The sequence below is a fragment of the Callorhinus ursinus genome, unplaced genomic scaffold (genome assembly GCF_003265705.2).
Source record: "Callorhinus ursinus isolate GAN/ISIS: 27379988/994484 unplaced genomic scaffold, GSC_fseal_2.0 scaffold27, whole genome shotgun sequence".
NCBI lineage: Eukaryota > Metazoa > Chordata > Mammalia > Carnivora > Otariidae > Callorhinus > Callorhinus ursinus.
In genome coordinates, this window is record NW_027397089.1 from 23,233,635 (window position 1) to 23,260,251 (window position 26,617).

The 26,617-nt window shown below is 37.9% G+C and overlaps 1 protein-coding gene across 2 annotated transcripts in view; it reads left to right on the forward strand.

Moving 5' to 3' along the window:
* The window catches only part of LOC112830045 (pregnancy zone protein-like), a 45,660-nt gene that overhangs the window by 7,353 nt on the left and 11,690 nt on the right, over positions 1 to 26,617 (forward strand). For both annotated transcript variants that reach the window (XM_073878002.1, XM_073878003.1), the window contains exons 8-20: positions 874 to 997; positions 2,683 to 2,797; positions 4,318 to 4,427; positions 6,713 to 6,874; positions 7,485 to 7,712; positions 9,346 to 9,409; positions 13,097 to 13,239; positions 16,593 to 16,742; positions 19,523 to 19,687; positions 22,160 to 22,262; positions 25,091 to 25,226; positions 25,612 to 25,840; positions 26,344 to 26,470. In XM_073878002.1, the coding sequence (XP_073734103.1) occupies positions 874 to 997; positions 2,683 to 2,797; positions 4,318 to 4,427; positions 6,713 to 6,874; positions 7,485 to 7,712; positions 9,346 to 9,409; positions 13,097 to 13,239; positions 16,593 to 16,742; positions 19,523 to 19,687; positions 22,160 to 22,262; positions 25,091 to 25,226; positions 25,612 to 25,840; positions 26,344 to 26,470 (1,856 nt within the window). The remainder of the gene's footprint in view (positions 1 to 873; positions 998 to 2,682; positions 2,798 to 4,317; positions 4,428 to 6,712; positions 6,875 to 7,484; positions 7,713 to 9,345; positions 9,410 to 13,096; positions 13,240 to 16,592; positions 16,743 to 19,522; positions 19,688 to 22,159; positions 22,263 to 25,090; positions 25,227 to 25,611; positions 25,841 to 26,343; positions 26,471 to 26,617) is intronic.

Sequence of the window (26,617 nt, forward strand, 5' to 3'; positions counted from 1 at the left end):
AGTTTGTTGCTCATAGTTCGAGAGGCTGAGAAATCCAAGATCAAGGTGCCAGCATGGTCATGTTCTGGTGAAGGTTCTCTCTGGTTCATAGCTGGTGCCTTCTTGCCATGCCCTCATATGGTGGAAGGGGCAAAGGATCTCTCTGGAGCCTCTTTTATAAAGGCACCAATCACATTCATGGGGGCTCCACCTGCATTATCTAAGCACCTCCCAAAGACTTCATCCCCTAATACTACCATCCTTGGGGTTTAGGATTTCCACATAAAAATTTGGGGGGATGCAAATATTCAGACCATACCATAGCATATCCTTCCATCAAATTTGGCAGAATCAGACTAAGTCATTATGATACTGTTCATATATAACAGATATGTTATATGATATGTAGCTAGTATATTTAAATTCCCATTTAAGTTCTCATTTATCCTCTTAAAATACATATGAATTAGGGAAGACCTAGAAATACCCTGTCTACATATCCTTAAATTTTTCCCTAAAACAACTTAGGTATTGTCAAAGCTGGAATTATAACCTAGATAACCTGACGGCAGGGAAAGAAGGAAATAAGACAGTCTTATGGTAAAACCTCAACTGAAAGTGAGGAAAGATCTGAGAAAAACTACGTTGGTAATTTTTCATTTAGAGGTGTTTCAAAATGATTCAGTAAGTATTTTCTCTTAGAGTTGTAGACGTAGGTCCACTTAGATAATTAAGACATAGTTTCAGAATAAGTGTTTCTAAAGTACAAATGGTATGGAAGGAAGTATGTCTGCTATATGAACAAGATGGATATATGAATGGATCAAATCAGGTGAAAAATATCTGAGTTGTTTATCTCAAATATCCTTTTGTATAACTGCTTTATCGTTATAGATACACATATGGAAAGCCTGTCTCTGGTCTGGTGACAATTAATGTATGCAGAAAATACTCACAACAGCGTTATGCCTGCCATGGAAGACATTCACAAAATACCTGTGAAGAATTCAGTCAACAGGTATATGGAAACCATTCTCCCCAGGACACTAACACCAGATCTTGTTTTCTCATGGATTTTAATGCAAGAAAGAATATAATACAAAAGAATACAATACTGTATGGTAAAAATAGTTCAACAGAGAGTCGTGTGGAATAAGGGAAACATTGTTAAGATTGCCTGGCAATGTTAGGAGCCCACTTGAGAGTTGGGTTCATGAATTTATAGTGGTATTTATTTGGCCAGTTTTGTAATTTCCTTCTGAGAGCAATCAGCATGCCAGGTATAAAGGCATAAAATAATGTGGAAGTATCCAAAGTTGGCCTTTATCAAACAGATAATAGAAAAAGAATGTGGCAGATGTTAAGAATTTGGTTAGTGGGAGGGGGCACTTGGCTGGCTCAGCTGGTAGAGCTTGCGACTCTTGAATTCAGGGTCATGAGTTCCAGCCCCACGTTGGGTGAAGAGGTTACGTAAAAAAAAAAAAAAAAAAAAAGAATTTGGCTAGTGGGAGAATCAAATGACTTGTTATGGAATCTAAACCTCATATGGAAGAATATGAAACCAGCATAAAAAGGTAACATAAAAGCCCAGTGGCAGCGAGTGGGCACTGTAAAGGTACGGAAAAGAAAGTTCTCAAAGCCTTAGAGAGGGGCGCCTGCGTGGTTCAGTTAAGCATCCGACTCTTGGTTTCAGGTCCGGTCATGATCTTGGGGTGGTGGAATCGAGCCCCACTTTGGGCACTGTGCTGGGTGTGGAGTCTGCATAAGATTCTCTCTCTCTCCCCCTCCCTCTTCCTCTCTCGCTACCCTCCTCCCCCATACATGCATGCATGCACTCCGTCTCTAAAAGAAAAAAAAAAGTTGCAGAGAGCTAATGAATGGAAAGCAAGGGTGATGAATATGATGATGAATGTCAAAATAAATATCAATAAGAAAGATAAACATGAGAGAAATTAGGTTGCCAAAACTTTAATATATCAGGGACACAGGAATTAATTTTTATTTTCCAGTGAGTAAATTAAAAAATGATTACGTAAATTATAAGTAAATATAAGTAAATTAAATATGATTAAATTTTATTATGCAATACATATTTTCATGTAAATAAGTAAAAAAATGAAAACAAATCTTTCTTAAGATGTGGGTCCCAATGTTTAGTTTGGAAATGTAATTACTATAATGATTCATCTATTCAATAAATATATATGTTTTTATTAATGTCCTAGGCATGGGGAAATACAGTTAGAAAATATAATTCTTAGTCGATGTGTAGATGAAGGTGGTCACAGAGGAGATGTTGTATCTGAGTTGCGTTTAGAAGAGCAGTAACTGTTGGCCAAGATAAGAATGGGAGAAAAAGAATGTTATCACTTGAGGAACAAACAATGTATGCAGAGAGAGTACGACGGCACATTTTGAAACTAGGACCTTTAATTTGGCAGAAACAGGCTAGGCTTTCAGAAGAGAAGGAGGAAGGCAGAGGTTGGCAATGAGTAACTCAACGATTAATGATGACATTTGATATCATTTTTGGCTTGGGAAGAAATTTGATGTCATTTTTGGCTTGGGAAAGGATCAACCCCTAAAAGATGGTCAGAATATTTGTAAACTTTCCTTTGGCCACCGAAAAACTTTCACAGATTGATAACTGACTTTTTTGACAGCAAACCAGAGGACCCAGGAACTCTCCTTCTTTCTCTTCAGGCAGACAGTGAAGGCTGTTTCACACAACTCGTGAAGACTAAGGTATTCCAACTGAGACAGAAGGGATATAACATGAGCATACAAGTGGAAGCCAAAGTCAAAGAGGATGGAACAGGTTCATGTTATTTTCAAATATTTATTAATTCATTAAGTCAACAATATGTTAAGCATTTATCAAACATCCATTCCATGTGAAACGCTTTGTAGTTTCAGGGGACTATGAAAATAACACGGTCCCTAGTGTCAAGGATCTAGAAATCTAAAGAGAAATTGCATATATGTATGTATATGTGTATATGTATATATGGTCATACGTATATATTTATAACCATAACAAAATTTCCACCAGAAATGTAAAAACTAAAGTCCAAATGAGTATGAAGAGAGAGAATTAATTCTTGTATAGAGACAAAGAAAGTTTATAAAGTAGCATGTGAGCTGATTTATATAGAATGACTAATATTTTGAAAGCTCATGATGGACTGGGAATGCATGATTGGCATAAAACAAATGTGTTTGGTCTCAAAATAATCTAAAAATGTAAATTGAGGCTAAGGTGTGTAAAAAAGTAAATTGTATGCTAAAAAGATTAGACTTTATTATTAAAAACCTTGGAATACGGCAGATAGATTTAAGGAGAATGTTCTAAATAAATTGATATTTTGAAAATATAATTCTAGCAGACATAAAGAGGACAGGCTAGATGAAACAATTTGTTACATGTGATACAACAGATTACTATTCAAAATTGCTCCAAAGATATCAGATCTGGGACCTAGGAAATGGAAATGCCATTAACAAAAATAAGGAGTAGATGAGAAAGAACTATGGTGATGAGAATGTGTCAAAGACAATTAACTGTAATCTGGAATTTCAAGATAGAAGTTGACTCATTCTGCTTTAAAAATAATTTTAAAAGAAAACCAGAGCAAAATCAAGACCAGAAATGTAAATCTGGAATGATTCCAATTGTATCTATAAGTGCCATTATTCTGAAAGCAAACTCAGCATTGCTAAATAGGGGCTAGAGACAGACAAGGAAAGTCCCAAGCACAGAAACAACTACATTTAGGACATAGTGTCAAATAAACCAGCATAATAAAATTAGAAGTCATAGGGATAAGGGAAAACAATAAAGCTTTAGATGATGAAGCCACAACACAGATTACACTTCACTGAATGGAAAGGCACCAGGCTTTGGCTATACTGGAAGGGCCATACAGTCAAAAGAAGGGTCTTGCTGTGGAAGTAGTTTGTGAAAGACATTTAAGCATATTTTGAGGCCAATGTGAAGAATCATGGTGTATGCAAAAAGTCATGGGGAGAGGGGACGGATCTGAGAGAGACAAACAAAAATGGAGCAAGATCACAGAGGAGATGGGAAGAACTTAAGAACATAGATGGAACCGGTAAGATACTTGTGAAACCAGAGGAATTGGGGAATTAGGTACAATAATTTTTGTATGAAGGTGAAACTAATGTCAAGTTGCTTGTATTTTCTAAGTGTGAAAAATTCTGGAAAGGATAAAAAATAGAATAGGGATAGTACTTTGTCATGATGGAGTGAAACTGGGTTGGAGGCGGGAGGTGAGTTGAATCTAAAGAACAATTCAACTTCACTTATTTCTTTTTCAGAGTTGGAATTAACTGGGCATGGATCATGTGAAATCACAAATACCTTAAGCAAACTGAAATTTACAAAAGCGGATACACATTATAGGCATGGTCTCCCTTTTTTGGGGCAGGTAAAATATCTTCTCAATAGAATCATAATTTGGGGGATGTGGACTTTAAGAAAATGAATTTTTGTACCACAAAAGTACACTTGATTACAAAAATAAATATTTATTTAGAATGAGGAAATTTACAGCAAATGACAAACTTAAAAAGGCAAATACCATCACATTCAGAAAAATAAAGCACACTTTTATTAGCTAACTTCCTAACATACCTCTATAATACATTTTTCCTGTGTAGTTTGGCTGCATACTCTTTTATTTCCTTGTTTTTAAAAGGTTTTTTTTTCAGGGGTGCCTGGGTGGCTCACTTGTTAAGTGTCTGTCTTTGGCTCAGGTCATGATCCCAAGGTCCTGGGATCGAGTCCCGCATCGGGCTCCCTGCTCTGCGGGAAGCCTGCTTCTCCCTCTCCCACTCCCCCTGCTTGTGTTCTCTCTCTGTCAAATAAATAAATAAAAATTTTAAAAAATAAATAAATAAATAAATAAAAATAAATAAAAGGTTTTTTTCGGCTTCAAAGCTGAATATTGGTAATAATATTGGTAAGTTTTCAGACTGATATCCAATTTAGTTAACTATCAATTTTCTGTCATATAAGAGATATAAGGTTTCTAGGCATTTTGAGTTTTCTTTTTTAGTAACTAATCTTTGAGTTGACAGTTGTTAAGTGATTGACAGTTGATAGGCAATTGGCAGATGATAGTCAATTTCTTTATTAGCTGTGAAATTCCTAAGTATTTCACAGTTGATGACATTATGAATTTTATATTTTCTTCATTTGTTGCCACATTTTGTATCAAATTGGCAAGAAATTAATAAATGTATAGATATGATTGGGCAGGGCCATTTCGGACCAAGAGAAGAATGTGAGAAAACTAAGGACTTTTTTTTTTTTTAAGATTTTATTTATTTACTTGACAGAGAGAGACACAGCGAGAGAGGGAACACAAGCAGGGGGAGTGGGAGACGGAGAAGCAGGCTTCCCGCCAAGCAGGGAGCCCGATGTGGGGCTCAATCCCAGGACCCTGGGACCATGACCTGAGCCGAAGGCAGACACTTAACGACTGAGCCACCCAGGCACCCTGAAAACTAAGGACTTAAAGATGAATATGACTTAGTCAGAAATTTAAGGAAGAGGGGAGAATGGCCAAGGCCCTAAATGTGAAAGAGCTTTTAAAGAGCAGAGAACTAAGAGTGTGACTGACTGAGGTAGAAGATATAACTAACTGGGTTGGCTGGATAGTTATAGGTAAGCCAGAACAGATCTTGAGGGCCTTTTAGGTTATGTTCAGAATTTTGGACTGAGAAGTTACTGAAGGTTTTAAGGAGAATAACATGATCAGTTGAGCTCAGGCTGTAGAGAGAGTGGTTTGAAGTAAGCATGAAGTAGCAAGAGGGTGAACTGTGTAAGATTAAATAAAAAACTATTGGAAACCAGATGGGGAAAAAAACAATGTGTTTTTGTCAGCTGAGAAAAGAGGAGCTAATATAAAAACAAAGCATTTATTTGGGGCCTCAGAATTACAATTTGGGAAACATGGATTTGGGCAGCAGTTCAAATAGTGCCCCCTGTCCCTGAACACAAATATCAAAGGTTTTTAAAGACAAAGGAGAATTTTTTTATGTGCTATTCATAAGGAATTTTGATTGGTGTTGGTGGCAGAAAACTAATCTTGGCTGAATATAATTGGTTGCTAAGGCTATCCCTGAGCAAAACCTTCTGTAGCAGGTTGCAGAGGTTTGGGCTGAGTTTGGCCCAGTTCAAAAGTTCATGGGTCCTCCGGTGAGGAGGTCATAAGACCCATCTCCTTAAGGGCCTCCCAGCTCCATTGTAAACCTCTTGATAATTATTTCACCTTAAACAGGTTTACCTGGAATAGGAGAAGTAAATAAAATGTGTTTAACAGAGTAAGAGATAGCACTTGGCCATGGGTTAGCATTAGTCAGCAAAAGAGAAGATGATTTTTTAAAAGGCCCTTGATATTGTTGCATAACCTATGGGATGGATAAAAGCACCATATACTGAGATAGAGAACACTGGGGATGAAGAGTCGGAAAGGGTGATATTATGAGTCCATTTTTCGGATATTCTCAATGGTTTTGGGCTCACAGAATATCTAAATAGAAATGTCAAAAAGAAAAATAGTTTAGAGCCCAGAAAACAAATCTTATTTTCAGATTGATTCTAAGATCTTCAGTAAATGACAGCGGCCCCAAGGTCAAGAGGTGAACACAACAGAGGGTGGAAGATGTCATTGCTATGTAACACCAGCTATCACTTCCACACTTCTAGGTTATTCTAGTTGATGAGAAGGATCAACCAATCCCCAATAAAACTGTAGTCATCAGGGTAGATGTAACTGCATACCGTTCCAGCCTTACCACAAATGAGCACGGTCTGGTGAACATTTCCATTGATACCACCAACTTCACATCTTCTCTCTTTACAGTTACGGTAAGTGGGAAGGGGCATCTGGGACTACAAAGAGATTGCTGAGGCCACATAATTTGAGGATATACAGGAAGCATGTAAATTCTAGGGAGAAAAGAAATTACAATTAAGAGTAAAATAGAAATTAAGCCATTCGGAGACCTAAATTATAAGAAAATATTATTTGCCAGAAAACTTTTACTTTAGATAGACTCCATTTACAGCATGGTCTAGTTTCAGGAGACACTTATTAGATCATCTTGAAATTCCCTTGTAAAATTCAATATTTTTACAATTTCATTACAGATTAGATTTTGTTTGGTTTCTTTGGCATACTGCTATTGTTTTCCATAAAAAATTTAAATATCTTTATGCAGTTTATAGGCATAAGGGTATTAAGAAAAAGTAATTGATCCTGACTGTGAGTGAATATTATCTACTAAATCAGAATAGGACAACCCTAAGCTTAAGGAAAAGTCACTCACAGATTATGCTTTACTTGGGAAAGCAGACTGATGGAACCAAATAAGCATGGTTCACGTAAAATCTTCAGTAAACGACTCTTAGAGTGACAAATATATACATAACGTACATTAACAAATAGCATTTTTAAGACTTTTAATCTTTCCACTAGGTCACTTACAAAGAGAATAACCTCTGTTTTGATAACTGGTGGCTTGAAGAATTTCATGCACAAGCACAGCACACTGTAAAGCATATTTTCTCCCCAAGCAAGAGTTATGTTTACCTTGAACTTGTTGGTGGTACCATGACCTGTGGACAAATCCAGGATATCCGGGCACATTACATCCTGAATGGACAGATTCTGAAGGACGAAAAAGAATTAACTTTCTATTATTTGGTAAGAATGGAAACCACTGTAGCTCTTCCTAACTGTGTAGACCCCAAAAAGATTGAGTTCCTAAGTAATGCTCTTCGTAAGATATCAGTGAAAACCCTTTTTTCTTGAAGAGAAGTTGTTTCCTGGGGCGCCTGGGTGCCTCAGTCGTTAAGCGTCTGCCTTCGGCTCAGGTCATGATCCCAGGGTCCTGGGATGGAGCCCCACATCAGGCTCCCTGCTCTGCCGGAAGGTTGCTTCTTCTTCTCCCACTTCCCCTGCTTGTGTTCCGTCTCTGGCTGTGTCTCTCTCTGTCAAATAAACAAATAAAATCTTTAAAAAAAAGAAAAGAAAGGTTGTTTCCTAATAAAGTTATTAATGCTTTATTTTCTTATGTATGCTCTGCTCTCTACTGAAACGTTTAGTGTTAATGATTTCCAATGGAAAATTATTGAATGAGAGGAAAAAAAACCTAAGAAAAATGCCTTGCTAGTCAAAAAGAATGTTTTCCTTAGAACTCAATAGAAAAATAAGCAAAGTATAAGAAACCAAGAACTTAATCAACAGGAAATAAAAATTATAAACATTGGGGCACCTGGGTGGCTCAGTTGGTGATTAAGCATCCGAATCTTGATTGATCTCAGATCATGTCTTGATTTCAGGGTTATGAGTTCAAGCCCCGTGTTGGGATCATTTTGCACATGGTGCCTACTTTAAAAAAAAAAAGTATAAACAATCTTCTGGAAGATATTCAATTTTGATTTTAATTGGAGAAGTGAAAAAAAAAAACAATAAAGCAGTAGCACTTTACACCTATAAAGCTTCTAAATAGTTTACAAAGTTCATGACTAGAACAATTGCAGGAGAAAAGGACACTGACAGGCATATTATAAATTGGTATGATACTTTTGAGACCAATAAACCTATTTGTGTCCCAAGACTAAAAATATGATCCAAAATTGGTAGTTACTCAAGTAAGTCATTTTAAGAAGAAAAATTTATGTGTAGGAAATTCTATATAGGAACATTAACTATAAATAATATTTTTTAAAATTCTTTGAAAAAGTAAAAAAATTGACAGTAAGTTAGAATCTTAGTTTTATTGCTTCCTAATTATGTGACCCTGGACTATTAATATAATTTCATTTGTAAAGACAAATATCAATCATCTTCCCTGAATACTAGGGATGGTATTTACACCTATTTCATGGGAATATTGTGCATATTAAATCAAATCTGAAAACCAAATTATTTAGTTCAATGCCTGGTACATAGAGAATATCAATACATTTAGTTTTTTAACAATAGAGAATACCAACATATATTTTATATCTGCCTTTACTGTATATTGCTTTGTGTATGTTTAAAATATTTATTGAAAGAACATGTAAGCTTGAAGTTAATAGTCAAGATAAATAGCAAACATTAAGTAAAATATTAAAACACTGCAAAACTTCTATACCTGTTATTTAAGGTATGTCACTATACATGTAGGAAAACACTGAAAGAGAACTTGAGTATTCGAAACTTTTGGATTGGAGTAGTGAGATAATTTATTTATATATTTTAAATATGTTTACATAAGTATTTTACATAATATGTTACGTATTTTAGGAGGTGCCCTTTAAAATGATAACGGATATATTTCCCTCTTCAGATCAAAGCAAGAGGAAGCATCTCCCAATCGGGAAGCCATGTTTTGTCCATTGAACAAGGAGACAGTAAGTACTTCCAGGAGTTCCTGGGTTTTTTCTCTCAAATACTCAAATCCTGAACATTGTAGCAAGATGGAGTTATTTTCACATCTTACATTTTTTTTTAAAGATTTTTTATTTATTCATTTGTCAGAGAGAGAGAGAGAGAGAGCACAAGCAGAGGGAGAAGCAGGCTCCCTGCTGAGCAAGGAGCCCAATGCGGGACTCGATCCCAGGACCCCAGGATCATGACCTGAGCCAAAGGCAGACACTTAACCGACTGAGCCACCCAGGTGTCCCAATTTCACATCTTACATTTTACATGTACTTTTTATAGAGATGATGATCACAAACCTTCTTCCATCAACCGAAGATAAGGAAGCTAATATAAAAGATGGCATAGTAGGTTCATTTTAGCCCACTTAGTATTTTTTCTTCATTTTATAGCATTTCTAAATTTTAAATTTTATTCCTAAGGTAAAATATACTCATTTTATAATTAAATGTTTTAAAACGCATAAAATAATTTGAAAGCGCAGAAAATCACCAAAGAGAAATCTGACCATGTAGGTCTTTGTATTCGTTTCCTATTGCCACTATAATAGATTGCCACCCACTTTCTGGCTTAAAACCATGCAAACTTATCAGCTTAGTTCTGTAGGTCAGGCTCTCCCTGGGCTAATATCAGGGTGTCAGCAGGACTGCATGCCTTCTGGAGCTCTAGGGAATTAATTATCTGTTTCCTTGCTTACGGACCTCCTGCATTCCTCAGTTTCTGTCTTCAACTCCAGAAGTACATCATCTTCAAACCTCTCTCTTGCATTTCTGCCCCCACTTTAAAGATCACTGTGATTATATTGGGCTCACTTGGATAACCCAGAATAATCTTCCCATCTCAAGGTCCTTGACTTAATCACATTTGCAAAGTCCCTTTTGCTATATAACATATCACATATATAAGTTTTTGAGATTATGCTATCTCCCTTGAGGGGATGTTAGTCTACATATCACAAACTGCCATCTGGCCCCAGAGATTCACATCCATCCCACATGCAAAATGCATTCACCCCGTTCCAACAACCCTAAGAGCCTCGGTCCTTTATAGCATTAAATCAAGTCCAAAATCTCATGTAAGTTTCATCAGCTCAAAAGGCCCAAATATCATCATCTCAATTATCTAAATTAGATACTGGTGGGGCCTTGGGTGTAATCCTTTCTAGGATGACAAAGAGTGATTAGTCCCAAGAAATCTTGAAAGCGGCTAAACAAACAACATTAGGTCTCAAGATAACTGCTTTCTCTGCATCTTACAAGTATTTGCAAATGACATTTTCATTTATGTTCAGTTCAAAACATTTTTAAATTTCCCTTTGAGTGTCTACTTTGGACTATAGGGGTTCATAAAATAAATGTTATTTAATTTCTAAGTATTGAGATATTTTTCAGAAATTTTTCTTATTGATTTCTAATTTAATGCCATTGCAATCATATCTTTTAAATTTACTGAGACATGGGGTACCTGGGTGGCCCAGTCAGTTAAGTGCCTGACTCCTGATTTCAGCTCAGGTCATAATCTCAGGGTCATGAGACCAAGGTCCAAGTCAGCTCCACACTCAGTGCAAAGTCGGCTTGAGATTCTCTCCCCCACCACAATTCCCCTGCTCATGCATGCTCTAAATAAATAAATAAATAAATAAATAAATAAATAAACAAAATCTTTTAAAAATTAAAAAAATAAATTTATTGAGACACAATTTTATGGCCTGAAATATGATCTACCTTGGTAAATGTTAGCATTTCTATTCTTTTGCTCTTAAGTGGAGTGTCCACTGAACAAGGAGACAGTAAGTACTTCCACAAGTTCCTGGGTTTTTTTCTCTCAAATACTGTGAACCAACTTAAGTCAAGTTGGTTCACAGCATTTCTGTATCTTAGATCATACTTTGATGAAAGAATAATTGGCTTTTCAATAAAAGGGTCTGTTACAAAAAGATGAATACATTTGGTCTATTTATTTGTTACATGTCCCCAGTCTAAATCTCCTAAGTAGCTTCCCTTTTTTCTATTCACTTGAATAATTACAGGCTAACATTTTACTAAAACAAAATAAAAATAAAATAAAAATTTTTTATTGACAGAGCATATTTAGAGAGATCAAAAAGCTCATTTACCCAAAACAGTTCAGAATATCCAGGGAAAAAAATGAAGAATAACATGCTACAAAGATTAAAATGTGTTTGTCTTTTATCTTTGAAACCTCATTTTTTTCCATTAGTCCTTGGCACACAGTGGGTACACAATAAATATTTTTAAACTGATCTATAAATGAAGGATAGGATATCTCTTTGTTTACAATTTGTGATAGCTAAACTTTATTTGAGGTTTATATATTTGAACTATCCTTGAAGAGAACTAAATTTGAAGATAATATATCTTCCTGTTTTCATGTATCTCTATAATAAGTCTTTTGGATAAAAACATTAATAAAATATGGTCCATGCCCTCAAGATGCCCTCAAGGTGTTATGCTTTTTATGTGATTTTTATATGGTTTTAGTATTATCATTTCAAGTTTTTTATGGAAGTATAATTAACACAATGTTATATTAGTTTCAGGTGTACAATATATTGATTCGACAATTCTGTACATTACTCAGTGCTCACCATGATAAGTTTAGTCACCATCTATCACCATACAACATTATTACAATATTATTGACTGTATTCTCTATGCTATACTACTCAGCCATAAAGAAAAGAATGGAATCTTGCTATTTGCGACAATGCAGATGGATTTAGAGGGTATTATGCTGAATGACGTAAGTCAGAAGTGTCAAATTTATTTTGACCCTGTGGTTTCTGTGTGTTTTCACCACAAGCTGTCCTCAAATTTTCTATAGATACAGGACGGCTACAATTTTTAAAGCATTTTATGCTATAAGGAACTTAGAACATTTATGAGAAAATTAAGTGGGTCTATCCTATAAGCACTATGTATGCACACGGAAAGAAACCACTAAGATAAATACAAGGAATTGTCTGATAAAAATCAGAGACACACCCTGTTTTGTATGTGATTATTTGTACTTGTATCTCTGCGGTATTGAAAATGGCCTGAAGTAAAGACTGTGTTGCATTCTTTGAATTATCCTCATGTTGTTTTGGATCATAAATAGAGATAACTAAAGATGTCTAGAAGTTCTTCTCTCTTGACTTTTTTCTTTCTTTTTCTTTAAGATTTTATTTATTTATTTGAGGGAGAGAGAATGAGAGAGAGAGAGAGCACATGAAAGGGGGGAGGGCCGGAGGAAGAAGCAGACTCCCTACTGAGCAGGGAGCCTGATGTGGGACTCGATCCTGGGACTCCAGGATCGTGACCTGAGCCGAAGGCAGTCACTTAACCAACTGAGCCACCCAGGTGCCGTCTCTTTTTTTCTTAAGAAATCTTTTTTTTTAATTTTAAAACCAAAATGTGCATTAAATGTTTTTCTCTACTTAAGCAAAGGAAGTGAACAATGAATCCTACATCTTTAGGAAAAACTGTCATTGGTTCAGCATGTAGGTGTACGTGCACAATGGTACAAATGCAAGTCTTCTCTTACTTTAGTGTGCTCCAAATGTGAGTAAGTTAAATAATTGGAGAGCCTCTTCTTTCTAAAGTTGAGAACTCTTCCCTCTTCTTAACCAATTACCTTGGACTTTCTTTATTCTCCAGTGAAAGGGGTATTTTCCTTCTCCTTTCGAGTGGACTCAGACATCGTTCCTGCTGCCCGGTTGCTGGTTTATGCTATTTTACCCAGTGGAGAAATTGTCGCCGATACTAAGAAACTCGAGATTGAAAACTGTTTTGCCAATAAGGTGGGTCTTTTGTGTAAGCAGTTTTTTTATTCATCTCCCCTTTGGAGGTATGAAAAAGAAGGATATTATGTCCATTTTAAAAACTGCTGCATAGGGCTCCTAAAACATCCTCCAAAGGCTGACAGAGATGCCATACCCTGCCTGAGAGGGCTAGTGAAGAAGTCCAAAGCAGGTGGCCATAAACACAATGTTTTAAAAATTTCTTGTCTTATCTTAAAATTCATGTGGAATCCAAAATCTGCTCTATTAGAAAGCTTAAATTGTTCTAATTCTGCAGTGTTTTGTTCCCTAAGTTTTCAATTAAAAATGATGCTTCACAAGGATCAGTTTTACCCGATCGTACCCCCTTGACACATGTCCATGTGCTGTTGCAGAAGCCAGTAACTCACTGTGAGTTAAATTCTGATAATACAGAACAGAGGTATATGTATGTGCCCCATGTTGAGAAACATAGCCTGGGCCCCCTGATAATGACCATAGCGGAAAAATCTAACATACTTAAAATTTCCAAAGAATACATACTTGTATTAAGAAGCCTACTGAAATATAAATAAGCTTTATCCCAAGAGAATTTTGTGCTGTAATTTTAACATTAACAATCAGATGACATTCACCAACTTCACATATCTTTTTAAAAATATACCTAGAAAGACTCTTTAACATGAGTTTTTGGGAGATTAAAACTGCATTTATAGCAAGTGAACATTTCTGCAATGAAAACTATATTAGATTATCCTTTTTTAAATATATAATGATCCACATAAGTAATGATCCGAGAAAAATTCACAATGGATGCTGATTTAATTTTTAATTTCATCTTCCTAAAGAATGCTAGGAAGGTGTCCAAGAGCATAGTTTCTGTTCGGTTTGAATGTTCTGTGTAGTACTTGTGAATCTTGGAGAAATTCCTGTCTCCAACTTCCATGCCCTTCCTGTTAATCGTGGTAGCTAGTTGTTTGTTAAACCTTGGAATGGCCATGTTATGCTAATCGCTTTCGGCACAGTTTGCTCATTCGAGCCGTGTTTTCTCTCTGGTACAAAGCATGTGACAACTCCTGAGTAACACCAGAAAACTCCACATAGAATCAAAAGCCCCTGGACATTATTCTCAACCTCTTCATGTTAAATATCTTGTAACTTACTCATCAGAAGTAGAGATAAGGGGCGCCCGGGTGGCTCAGTCGTTAATCTGAGCCTTTGGCTCAGGTCATGATCCCAGGGTCCTGGGATCAAGCCCCACATCCCTGCTTGGCGGGAAGCCTGCTTCTCCCTCTCCCACTCCCCCCTGCTTGTGTTCCCTCTCTCACTGTGTCTCTCTCTGTCAAATATATAAATAAAATATTTAAAAAAAAAGAAGAAGTAGAGATAAGCTGGGGCGCCTGGGTGGCTCAGTCTGTTAATCGTCTGACTCTTGGTTTCAACTTGGGTCATGATCTCAGGGTCGTGGGTGCGTTCTCTCTCTCTCTGTCTCTCTCAAAAAAAAAAAAAAGTAGAGATAAGCTATGAAAAAATAAAAGTATTTAGAAGAAAGTTGACTATTTTTATTTACCACTAAAAGTTAGAAAAGAGAGTTATTAAAGTTACAAATTGAGGACCCTAGAAGGTAGACAACCTGACAGGTTGATGAACAGAGTGAAGAACAGACTGAGAATGTGAGGGGAAGATCCAGGTCAGTTGGAGATGTGTGTTCCCTCAAATCAATAATATACTTTATTTTCTTCAATTTTCATAGGGATAGAGAAAAAACATTTTCTATTCAAAATTCATATCCCTCTTTCTTATCTTAAAAATAGTAGATTTAGGATACATGTTAAATATAATGTAAGAGTTTAAATTGCCTGTCATTCTTGACTGGATATGATTATTTATTAAGGATAACATTGATTAATATGGTTAAGTGAAGACTCTCAAAGTATGTCTTAAAATTCTCTTTTGTTTTCTTATCAATAAAACATTTTACATTTTCCAACATAGCCACTTCTTGATTAATAGTATTTTCAGTTGATTATATCCCAAATATTTCATGTGTTCATTTGAAATAGGCAGTCACAAACATATTTTAATAAACTTAAATTTTCTAAAAATAAAAACAAACATGCTTAAAACAGAATTCTCCATAAGCAGTGTTTTCATAATATATTGAACTCTGGAGATGAATATTACTTCATTTTTTTAAAGATTTATTTATGTATTTTGAGAGAGAGAGGGAGGGAGCACAAGTGAAGGGAGGGGCAGAGGGAGAGAATCTTCAAGCAGTCTCCCTGCTGAGTGCAGGGCTCAATCTCATGACCCATGAGATCATGACCTGAGCTGAAACCAAGAATCAGATGCATAACCGACTGAGCCACCCAGGTGTACCTAGAGATGAATATTATTTCATTTAAGGATAAATCAATTAATATTTTTCATATAGGTTTCATGATACATGAATCCAACCGTTACATTAATTCACAGATCACATAGCAGGGTTATCATAGTTAATTTCAGCAATCCAAGCCAAATATTATTTCACTAAACCTACTGACATTTCATTCCAATCCAAATCAACTTGCAGTTCAAGAACCTAGAAAGTTACCTGATGCTACTACAGTATCTAGATTTTAAATGATTTTGTTTTATTTTATATTTTGAATATAAAATAAAACTCAGATTCTACTCAGGAAATGTTTACATAAACATAGGGAACTGATAGTTTCACTTATCAGTGAGTTTCTTCTGGCCAAAGCAGAATCAAATCTCTGAAAAAATTAGGCACAATTTTCCATTATTTTGTAGTTCTTATGCTTTATTCACAGTTCTTTGAATTTTCTCAACCGTTTAACTCTCAGGATGTATATTAGATGTTCAATTTTTTTAATGATCCAATAAATCCCCGATCGCGATCAACAGTACCACACCCCTTTAGAATGTCAGATGACTAAGACTGCCACCTGGAGGAGACTTCAGGTGGCTGGTCTCAGAGGTAGCGCATGATTTTTCATAGCACCATGCAAACTACACATTCACCGCAAAACCACTGCACAGAGATAGGTCAACCACAACAAGGTATGTGTCTTTGTTAGCATGTGTGTTCTTATTCCCATTCAGGATTCTGTTTCAATGTGACCAACACCAATTTACATTTCACCAGTTATAGAAGGAGCAGGAAACCTGAGTTAACTGGGAACACATGTCTAAGTTATTCCAGAGATAGTTAACCAGTAGTGCCGAGGTGTATGCACCTCTTAAGCCTGGTCTAAAACGGATGAAGAGAAGCCAAGTGTAGAAAGAACTAGTCCTAACCTGGGGTAGAAGAGAGTGTTGAGGTAGTAATACTTAGTAAATTGAATGCCATAATCATATCTTCTTTACAGGTAAATTTGAGTTTCTCCGAAGCCCAGAGCCTGCCAGCCTCACACAACAACCTGGAGGTCACGGCCACTCCTCACTCCCTCTGTGCCCTCCGTGCCGTAGACCAGAGTGTTCTGCTGATGAAGCCTGAAGCTGAGCTCTCCCCTCAGTCGGTGAGTCCCCTTTCAGCCTCGCATATCAGAAAATGCACAAATGGGAAGACCAGCTTGAGAAACTGGAGGTTGCAACTGAGGACACATTCTTCCGAGTGTCAGGCATAGCGTAGTAAGTTATGTATGAGATGGAATTAGGTTCAGTTCCACAAAAGACCTGGCACAAAGGGCTTCACAGGTCTCACCTCGCTTCATTCTCTGTTATAATACATTCTCAGTGAGGGAGCAACATGGCTGCCCCGCCACATTCCCTGCCTAGCACGGTACCTCCTGCATAAAAGATGTTCAACACATTGAATACATGAGGAATAATTCTTTAAGGTGGGTATTATTACCTTAATTTTAAGAATGAAGAAAACATAGTTGGATAGATCAAGCCACTACAAAAAGAACAGGCCAAAAATATATCTTAAGGGTGGAATTGGAATCAAATTTCTCATTTGATGTCACCTTTAATGCACCACGTTTCAAGATAGTTTGTGAAATGCCTGATTTTTAAGCTTTCCCTAAAATCTAGGCACTTACTCACTGGTTTGAAGTATGGACAAAAGAGAGTTTCCATTCAAACTTGTCCTTTAGAGATGCCCCTTGTAACGAAGCACGTTCCAAAAAGCCCTGTAGTTTACTTTCATCATCCCTTTATTTATCTAACAAATGTTCACTGCATCTTGACTAGAGGCTGGAGCCTGCTCTGGGAACAGGAGTTCTATTGGTGAACAATCAGATGTGGTTTTTTTACCATCTTAGACTTACAGTCTTATTTGGTATTAAAATAAACAAACAAGCAACAGAAACAAATAAACATGTAATAGTTCCAAATTTTTTTTTAAAGATTTTATTTATTTAATTGACAGAGAGAGAGACAGAGAGAGAGGGAACACAAGCAGGGGGAGTGGGAGAGGGAGAAGCAGGCTTCCCGCCGAGCAGGGAGCCCGATGCGGGGCTCGATCCCAGGACCCTGGGATCATGACCTGAGCCGAAGGCAGTCGCCCAACCAACTGAGCCACCCAGGCGCCCCAATAGTTCCAAATTTTGCTAAGTATAATGAAAGGAACAAAAAAAATGTTGACATACAGAAAAAACGAGTTGGACATTTTTTGAAATAGTGATTAGGAGTGTCCTCTTAGAGGGTCAGGAAACAAAGGGCTAGGGGGAGGCATGAAAAAGAATGAGAGCAGCGTGCCTGTAAGTCTTGAGGTCAGACTAAGACTGGAGTGCTCTAAAGGGAAAAGGTAATGGCCTAATATGTAGTGGGGGGTGGGGAGCGAAGGATAGTAGAGGCTATGAGTAAAATGGAAAGTAAGGAAGATTGTGACGAGCTTTGTTAGCCTGGAGCGGAATTTGGAGTTGACGGTAAATGCTGTGGTAAATCTCAAGAATTTTTGTTTTGTTTTGTTTTGTTTAAGATTTTATTTATTTATTTGAGAGAGAGAGAGAGAGAGCACGAGTGGGGGCAGGGCAGGGAAAGGGAGAAGCAGACTCCCCGCTGAGCAGGGAGCCCAGGTCACAGCTCCATCCCAGGCCCCTGAGATCATGACCTGATCACAGGGCAGACACTTAACCACCGAGCCAAGCAGGCATCCCAGACCTGAAGAGTTTTAAACAGCAGAGTGACAATTCAGATTTCTCTGTTAAGAAGATGTTGTTTGCTGCTGAGAGGATGAGAGCAAGGATGAAAGAACAGAAACGGTTAGTAGGTTATTGGAGTAGCATAGATAAGAGCTGAACGCAGCCAGAATTGGAGGTCCGCACGGAGGCCAGTGTTTGCTTCATGGCCTGGGTACTATGTGACTGAGCAGGTGGCCCGACACTAGGCTCTGGGCAAAAAGTGAACTGCAGTTGGTTTATTTCTCGGTTGCCTGTGCACCTAGTTTTTTCTCAAGCTAAAGTTGGTCCTGAAACAGTAGACTAAGACAAACAAACCAAACAGTAAGAGTTAAAAACAACTTAATCATTTTATAAACTGGGAAAAGAAATGAATCAAGAATTTACAGTGATTATTTCTGAGTGATGGGATTATGAATGGCTTTGTTCTCTCATCACACTTCTCTACTGTTCACATTTTCTGCTTCCTTTTTTTTTTTAAACTGTTTTTTTAAAGGTTTTATTTATTTATTTGACAGAGAGAGACAGTGAGAGCAGGAACACAAGCAGGGGGAGTGGGAGAGGGAGAAGCAGGCTTCCCGCTGAGCAGGGAGCCCGATGCGGGGCTCGATCCCAGGACCCTGGGACCATGACCCGAGCCGAAGGCAGACGCCTAACGACTGAGCCACCCAGGCGCCCTGCTTCCTTTCTTTTTACAGTCTTATTTACTTATTTGAGAGAGAGTGCACATGCAAGTAGGGGAGGGGAACAGAGGGAGAGGGAGAAACTCAAGCAGACTCCCCGAACATGGAGCCCGATGAGGGGCTTGATCTCACGACCCTGAGATGATCATGACCTGAGCCACCCAGAAGCCCCTCGGCTTCCTTTTAAAAAAATGCATTTGGGCTAGGACACGGGAGACTTCAGTTTAATTCTTACTCAACCAAAATGGGCTCTGAGACATTGGTCAATTAATCAGATTTCTCTATGTATTCATTTCTCTTGTACAACAAGAGGATTAGGATCCATGACTTTCATTATCTCCCCATGATTGTCTGTGTTCCTTTTTATAGTGTTGGCATGGGAGTATTAAATAAGCCCCACGATCTTTTAAATCTCCAATTGAACATTATCACACTTAAAATAAAACTAAAAAACAAAACAAGAGTTTTCCCTTTGTTCTCTCAATTTTGTAGGTCTATGACTTGCTACCAGTAAAGAGTGTCTCTAGCGTTGGATATGGAGGTCCCCTGACCAAAGATGATGAGCAATGTATCATTGCAGAAGACATAATTCACAATGGAATCGTTTACACACCAAAACAGATCCTGGATGATGAAGATGTTTACAGTATTTTTGAGGTAATTCAGCGTCCTGAAAATATAACCAAAACCGAGTTTTAAGTCTTTATTAAAATGGAGAACAAGTGGATTTCTAAGCTCTAGAATCTGATCTTGTGCCCCCTAAAACAAAGCTAAGATTAACAGAGAAATACTGAACCCTCAGAGGAATGGAGAACTTTGTATACATACAGATATTCAATCACCAATTTATCTGGCTCTTTAAAGAACAAAGGGTGTACTTTTAGAGCCCACAACCTTTTGTTTTTTTAAAAGATTTTATTTATTTATTTGACAGAGAGAGACACAGCGAGAGAGGGAACACAAGCAGGGGGAGTGGCAGGCAGAGGGAGAAGCAGGCTTCCCGCAGAGCAGGGAGCCCGATGCGGGGCTTGATCCCAGGACCCTGGGATCATGACCCAAGCCGAAGGCAGACGCTTAACAACTGAGCCACCCAGGCGCCCCTAGAGCCCACAACCTTAACCAAGTTGATCCCAAAGCCGTTTACTACTGTCATATCCTCCTCTCAGCCTCTGTCAGAGATTCTAGTATGTGAGAATAACCAAACATTTTCCATAGTACCTCTGCTATCCTTGGAAAGTGAATACCTTATCAGCAGCCTTATAGCAAGCAGCCTTCTGCACAATAAATCCGTATTGAATGAATAAATGACTGAATACAAAAGTATAATACTTTCATCATCTTCAGTACAGCAAAATTTCTGGAAAACTTGGAAGTAGCCTTTCAGGAAGAAAAGATTTACAAAACTTGGGTAGTCACACTAGCATTACGGGTATATTAGATAAAATGTTTATCTTTGAGATTAACTGTAATGAGGCAGTGTTATGCAAGGAGAGTTTATCTGGATTGTGAGATTAAATCTTATCACCACCGGAAGGACTAACCACTCTCTTTATACTTTGAGGAAAACATGTCATTCTGTAGCCGCGTGGCAGACAGCAATTTAAATCTCCCTCTTCTGGAGCCTCCAGAATCATCGATCAGTTGGTGGTAGGGATAGGTAGAGGACTTTTTAGGTTTACTGGCTAATTGTTTAATCTTTAAGCATGTATTTCTGATGTCTTTCTCCCTATTCCATATCATGCCACTACAGACAGTGTCCTGCCACTCAAAACGGTGCCCAAGTATCCCACAATTTCCCAGTACTCTGAGATAAGACAGCAAGTAGTATTTACCTGTGACTAGTATTGAAGAAAAAAACAGTTGGAACCAGGTGGGCTGTAGGAATCAGGCTATAGTGTAGGCATCTGCATGTCTGTTTTGGATGCAGAGATTCAAGATACATAAAACAAGGAAGAGAGGAGGTAAGAATAAATTATGAAAGAGCTGAACTGAGTATAGAGATTCAGGGAAAGGCATATTTTCCAATAAAACATGAACAAAGCCAATTTTACTAAGACCGTGAAGAAAAATCTCCAATATGCAACCCTATAATTTCAAATGAAAAGAAACAAATTACTCTGTACAGTAAAGCCATGAGATACACACACACACACACACACACACGCACACACACACACACGTACGCGTTATATTTGTTTGGGGGGAGAAAAGAAAGGGAAGATAAACATCCTAGTGTAAAATATTTAGTTTCTTGGATGCAAAATATAAAGGGGCATCAGCTTATAGCACACAAAATTCAGAAATAGGAATCAGAAGACATGAGTTCTGATCCTAACTTCTCTTCACTAACTGGATGAACTGGACTTTCTGTGAATCTGTTTTCCTATTTATAAAATAGCTCTGTTCCCTATTGTGTGGAATTTTCACAAGGGTCCTATGAGCTCTGTCCATAATAATAATGAAAGTGTGATAATGTAGGGGAGGAAAAATTTTTCCTCTACCCTCCTTCAGGGTCTTCGGGCTGAACCAAGAATTAATTTACATGAAACAGACTAACTGGAGAAAAAAGTAGTTTCATTATGTGTGCAGGAAGGCCCAATAATGAAACCAAGACCTAAAGAAATGAACAAGCTCCTGGTTCTTATACATTTTAAACAATGACACAATGAATTTAGGAGAAATTGACAGGATAAGGAAAACAGATGTTTGGGAGCTTTAGGATTCTAAGTGGAATTTGGGTTGAAGTCATAGATTAGAAAACAAAAATAACAGGGCTTGTTTCTACAGCTTTCTTTTTTTTTTAAGATTTTATTTATTTAAGCTTTCTTATCTACAGCTTTCTTGGCTTTAAAGTTTCTATCTCTGGTGATAAGGATTTTTTTTTCGTTCTTAGTACCAGGAGGGTACCTCTCATGTGGGAGATATGTTTCCTGCTGTGAGGGGGCCAGAGGAGGCACTGAGTGTTCTTGCACCAGCTGTCTCCCGAATAACTTCAACGCAAAATAATCAATATGCCATGTGGGACATTTGGGGGCAGCCTGCCCTTGGCCCCTATAGTCCAAATGTAAGGCAATATTCCACTCTCAAGATTGGATTGCCAGTACGCTTTCATAGTTCTTTTTCGTCCAGTCTGCAGGATTAAATATTTTTACCAACTCAAAAGTCCACAAGCCGCATTGTCAGCTGCTTCTGCCACGTCCAGGAATGCCTATGGCCTATTCGGGAAGTAACGGTGAGATTTATTTTCCTGCTAGTATAATAGGAAAAAAAATGATGTTTTTCTGCATATAAATGTTGTGACTGTGGAGCAACTTCTTGGTAAGTTTTCTCCAAACAACATCTCCCCCTCCCCCCAAAAATGGGATTTTTAAAGAAATCATTGTTTCTTTCTTTTCTCTCTCTCTCTCTCTCTCTGAAATCAAAATTGACTGTCATTTTGTCCTAGACTTCAATGATCTTGCTATTTCAAATCCTCCTTATCCAGGGTGGTTTCAACAGCTACATTGGTCAGGATAAGACAGACTATACCGCAGTAACAAACCCCCACATCTCAGTGACTAAGCGTATGACAGTTTTATTTTGGCTCACACAAAACTGCTTTTGAGTCCAGTAGCTGTCCGGAGCAGCTCGTTACCAGTGAGTCGGGGATACCCATTCTGCTTCCACCTTGTGACTCCATCTCCAGTGTGGCACTGAAGGTCATTACCATGGGAAAGGAGTTGGTTCGCACATGACCTTTTTTGGTCAGCTGTGGAAAAGGCATATATCACATCTGCCCTTACTGCAAGGGAGGCTGAGAAATACGAAGAATCATACGGACATTTATTATCTGTGTCATATTCTTTTATAAAAATCAAAGTGATTTTCTATATTTGATAGAATAATCCAACTTTTAGCAGATATACTACTAGTCTCCTAGTGTGTTTCAAGTATACCTGGAAAGGAGGGAAAGTTGAAAAGATTCTGAGTATTTTTTACGATTGCTGTCAGGCCTAGAGAAATTTCTCACTGCATGTCTGAATATCTACTAATCCTACTTCCTAAAAAGAAATGTGTTAACATAAAGTGTTTCTTAAAAATAAACACATACTTTAATACAGTAGAAATACTTTAATACAGTAGAAATTATTTACCTAAAAGACAAAGAATAAAGTTCTAGTTGGCAACAGAGGAGTAACTGAGAATATTCCCTCAACAGAAAGAAAACTCTGTGTACAAAAAAAAAAGAGAGAAAGAAAAACAAAATTCTGTGTACAGAAAAAAGAGTACTGTGCTAAGAGCAAAGGGACCTGTTCTCATCACATTCCTGCATGGTAGGACATATGGAACTTTGAAAATTCACAGACTCACTCAAACTTTCAAAGGTTCAATTTCTTCCGATCTAAAATCAAAGTGACAACATCAAAGTTACTGAGCATATGTGTGACTATAAAAGAAGAAAACAGAATTATGATTCCATGAATAGTATGTTTTTCAAAAAAATACTTGAAAAGCACTATTGCATTATTTTCATATCCCTCTTAATACCAAGGGTGTATTTTCTTTCCAATTCTAAGAGAAAACATGTTCATAGAATGACCCAGAAAACCTGAAAACAGAGTACCATCATTACATTCCTTTTTTAAAAAAAGATTTATTTATTTGCAAGAGAGAGAGAGGTGTCCCGCGCAAGCAGGGGGAGGGGCAGCGGGAGAGGGAGAAGCAGACTCCCCACTGAGCATGGAGCCCAACACAGCTCCATCTCGCGACCCTGAGATCACATCCTGAGCAGAATGATAACCAAGAGTTGGATGCTTAACCGATTGTGCCACCCAGGGACCCCCATCATTGCATTCTTATCCCACATATTCTGTAAGGCTCTCTGCAAATTTTGCATTTGTATTTGTCACCTATCCATCCTTTCCTTTTCATTTCCACCTTAGTCTTGTGCCTCATTATTTCATAAGGAAATGACTTAAAAACCACCCTAATTTACCTTTCTTGCCTCCAGTCTTTCTCCACTTCAATCTGTCCTGGATACTGTGAAAGGCATTATCATGCTTGAACATGGCTTTTATCATGTCACTTATTTCTCATAGATGGTCGCTATTTCCAGAATTCATAGAATTACCGTCCTTAAGGTTTTAAAAAAGCATGTCCTATGATATTATTTTATATATATGTAAAATATATATATGTCACATTTCTACTTATGTATTTATACCTGTGCTCCCTATCTTCTGATCTCTAAAGTATCACTTTTTTTTTAAAATCAGTCTAACTCCTACCTTAACAGATCTAATTTATTTGTCCTAATCTTCATGGAGTTTTATTATATAATTACATCTACGATTTACTCAACAGAGCCCTAAAATAGACATCCTGCTCCATTTTCCCTGTGGAGCATCCCTTCTGACCTCTGAGTGTGTATTAATAGAGCCATTTCCATCAAACGCCTCTTCCATTCTCCTCTGTTTCTCATCCTTCAATGATCATCTAAAAGTCTACTTTGGTGAAGTCTTCTTTGGACTTCTTTCTGAAGTTCATTTCTTCTTCTTTGAACTTCAATCTGAAGGTCATTTTCTGTCCTTTACTGAGTCTCTGCTGTCTGTAACACATACTTTACTATATCCTAGAGTTTCTGTCTGTATCTCAGTCACTGTAAAATAAAAAAGCATTTCTGAAACCCTCTTGCTGTAGCTCCTATTCATCCTTCTTGTTTGATTCTCACTGCAAATGGAGAACACGTGATCATCCTTCCAACATAAAAGGAGTATTTGGTATATTAAATTACTCTTTATTCTTCCTGTTACCCCCTGAATAATCAGCTTCTAGAGAGCTATATTTGCTTTCATGTCCAGAGGAAAGTACATTTACCTCCAGACTCTTTGAAGAACCAATAGGATTAGCTTTCCTAGAGGACAAATAGATAAATGAACTAGGTCACAAGCTGGTAGATTGAGCTGTTCCAATAATAAACATTCCCTGAGCAAATACCTTATTCTACTTGAGAACTAGGCAACTAGACATTCATGATAAAAATGAGGTTTACATTGGGCCCTTCATATGGTTCTGCCACAGTCTTTCCTCTAGCACGTGGTATTGCAGGACCAGTTTATCCAATGTTCCCCAGAGAGAATCTTCCAGCCGTGGAAGTGAAAGAGACAGTCCGGAAGTACTTCCCTGAGACCTGGATCTGGGACTTGGTGCCACTCGAGTAAGTTGTGTGTTGCCCAGGATTTCATTTAGGAAAAGATGTGACTCATCCTCCATGATTCTGGCGTTCCTGAGCCTTGGGGTTCTGCTCACCTTCTTTCTGGTAAACATTTAGGTTCATAGTTCATTGATCTCATAGCTCAACAATGCAATTTTTTTTTTCTAATTTGGTCCTGAGATATCTAAAATCATGCCAAGTGGGAAACTACCCTTGCCCCTAAAAGGAAAGGAAAACCTTTCGGAGACTTTGCCAGGAGTGCCGAATCTAGGATCAGGTTTAGTATTGACTCTACTGGGTTACTAGGTTAGCATGCTCCACAATCAACTTGGGTCCGTGCTAAAAAAAAGATTGACTCACAAAGGCTTCCTCTTATTCCTTTCTCTAGTTCATCAGGTAGAAATGAGTTGGCAGTGAATGTCCCTGACACCATCACGGAGTGGAAGGCCAGCGCACTCTGCTTGTCCGGGTCGACAGGGCTGGGTCTCTCTCCCGTCATCTCTCTTCAAGTGTTCCAGCCCTTCTTCCTGGAACTCACTCTCCCCTACTCTGTGGTGCGAGGAGAAGCCTTTACGCTCAAAGCCACCGTGTTCAACTATTTGTCCCATTGCATTCGGGTAAGGGCACTTCTCTGGGAGTGAGCAAAAGTGGAAGGGAGACACACAGTTGCCATTTAATATCCAGGTCTCCTAGGTAATCTCCCAGCAAATCATAGCTGAAGAATGATGTAGCCTAATTTGGGGATGGAATAGTTGCTAAGAGCAAAAGCTCCCTGACTGGTCCAAGGTGGTAAGGTTATATTCATTTGGGGCTTTATTTTTTCTGCGTATTCCTAAATTCAGACATCATTTCCACCTGATTATTTTTTCACTCTGACTAAAGGAAACATCTCTTTGTTGTGTTGGCACAAGCCTAAACCCTGGGAATATCTCAATTCTTGTCGGTTTTTCAGTTCCCTATTGGCAACATTAAACTACAAAGTGTTCGACAGGATTTACCTTGTTTGAACAATTTCTCAAAGCCTCTCAATTAGTTCCCATTGTCCCATGAAGCTCCTTGCCCCGTCATTGCCCCTCTACCTGTGTTCTTTCTCAAACCTGTGCGTGGGTATGGGGGACAGGTCAGCTGGCAGCTGGAAGCCTTTCCTGACAAGTCAGCGGACCTAGCGAAAAAGAATGAAGAAACTCCCTGTGTCTGTGCAAATAGGCAGAAAACTATGTCCTGGTCTGTGACCCCAAAGTCACTGGGTAAGTGGTAAAGTTGTTGACAAATCCTGCTTCCTATGTTGTAATGATGTGCTTTCCGCTCTGATCCAGATACGTTCTTTTTCCTCCTCCTTCAACAATGATGCATTGACAGAAAATTATATGCAGTATAGGAGATACTTGAAAAGA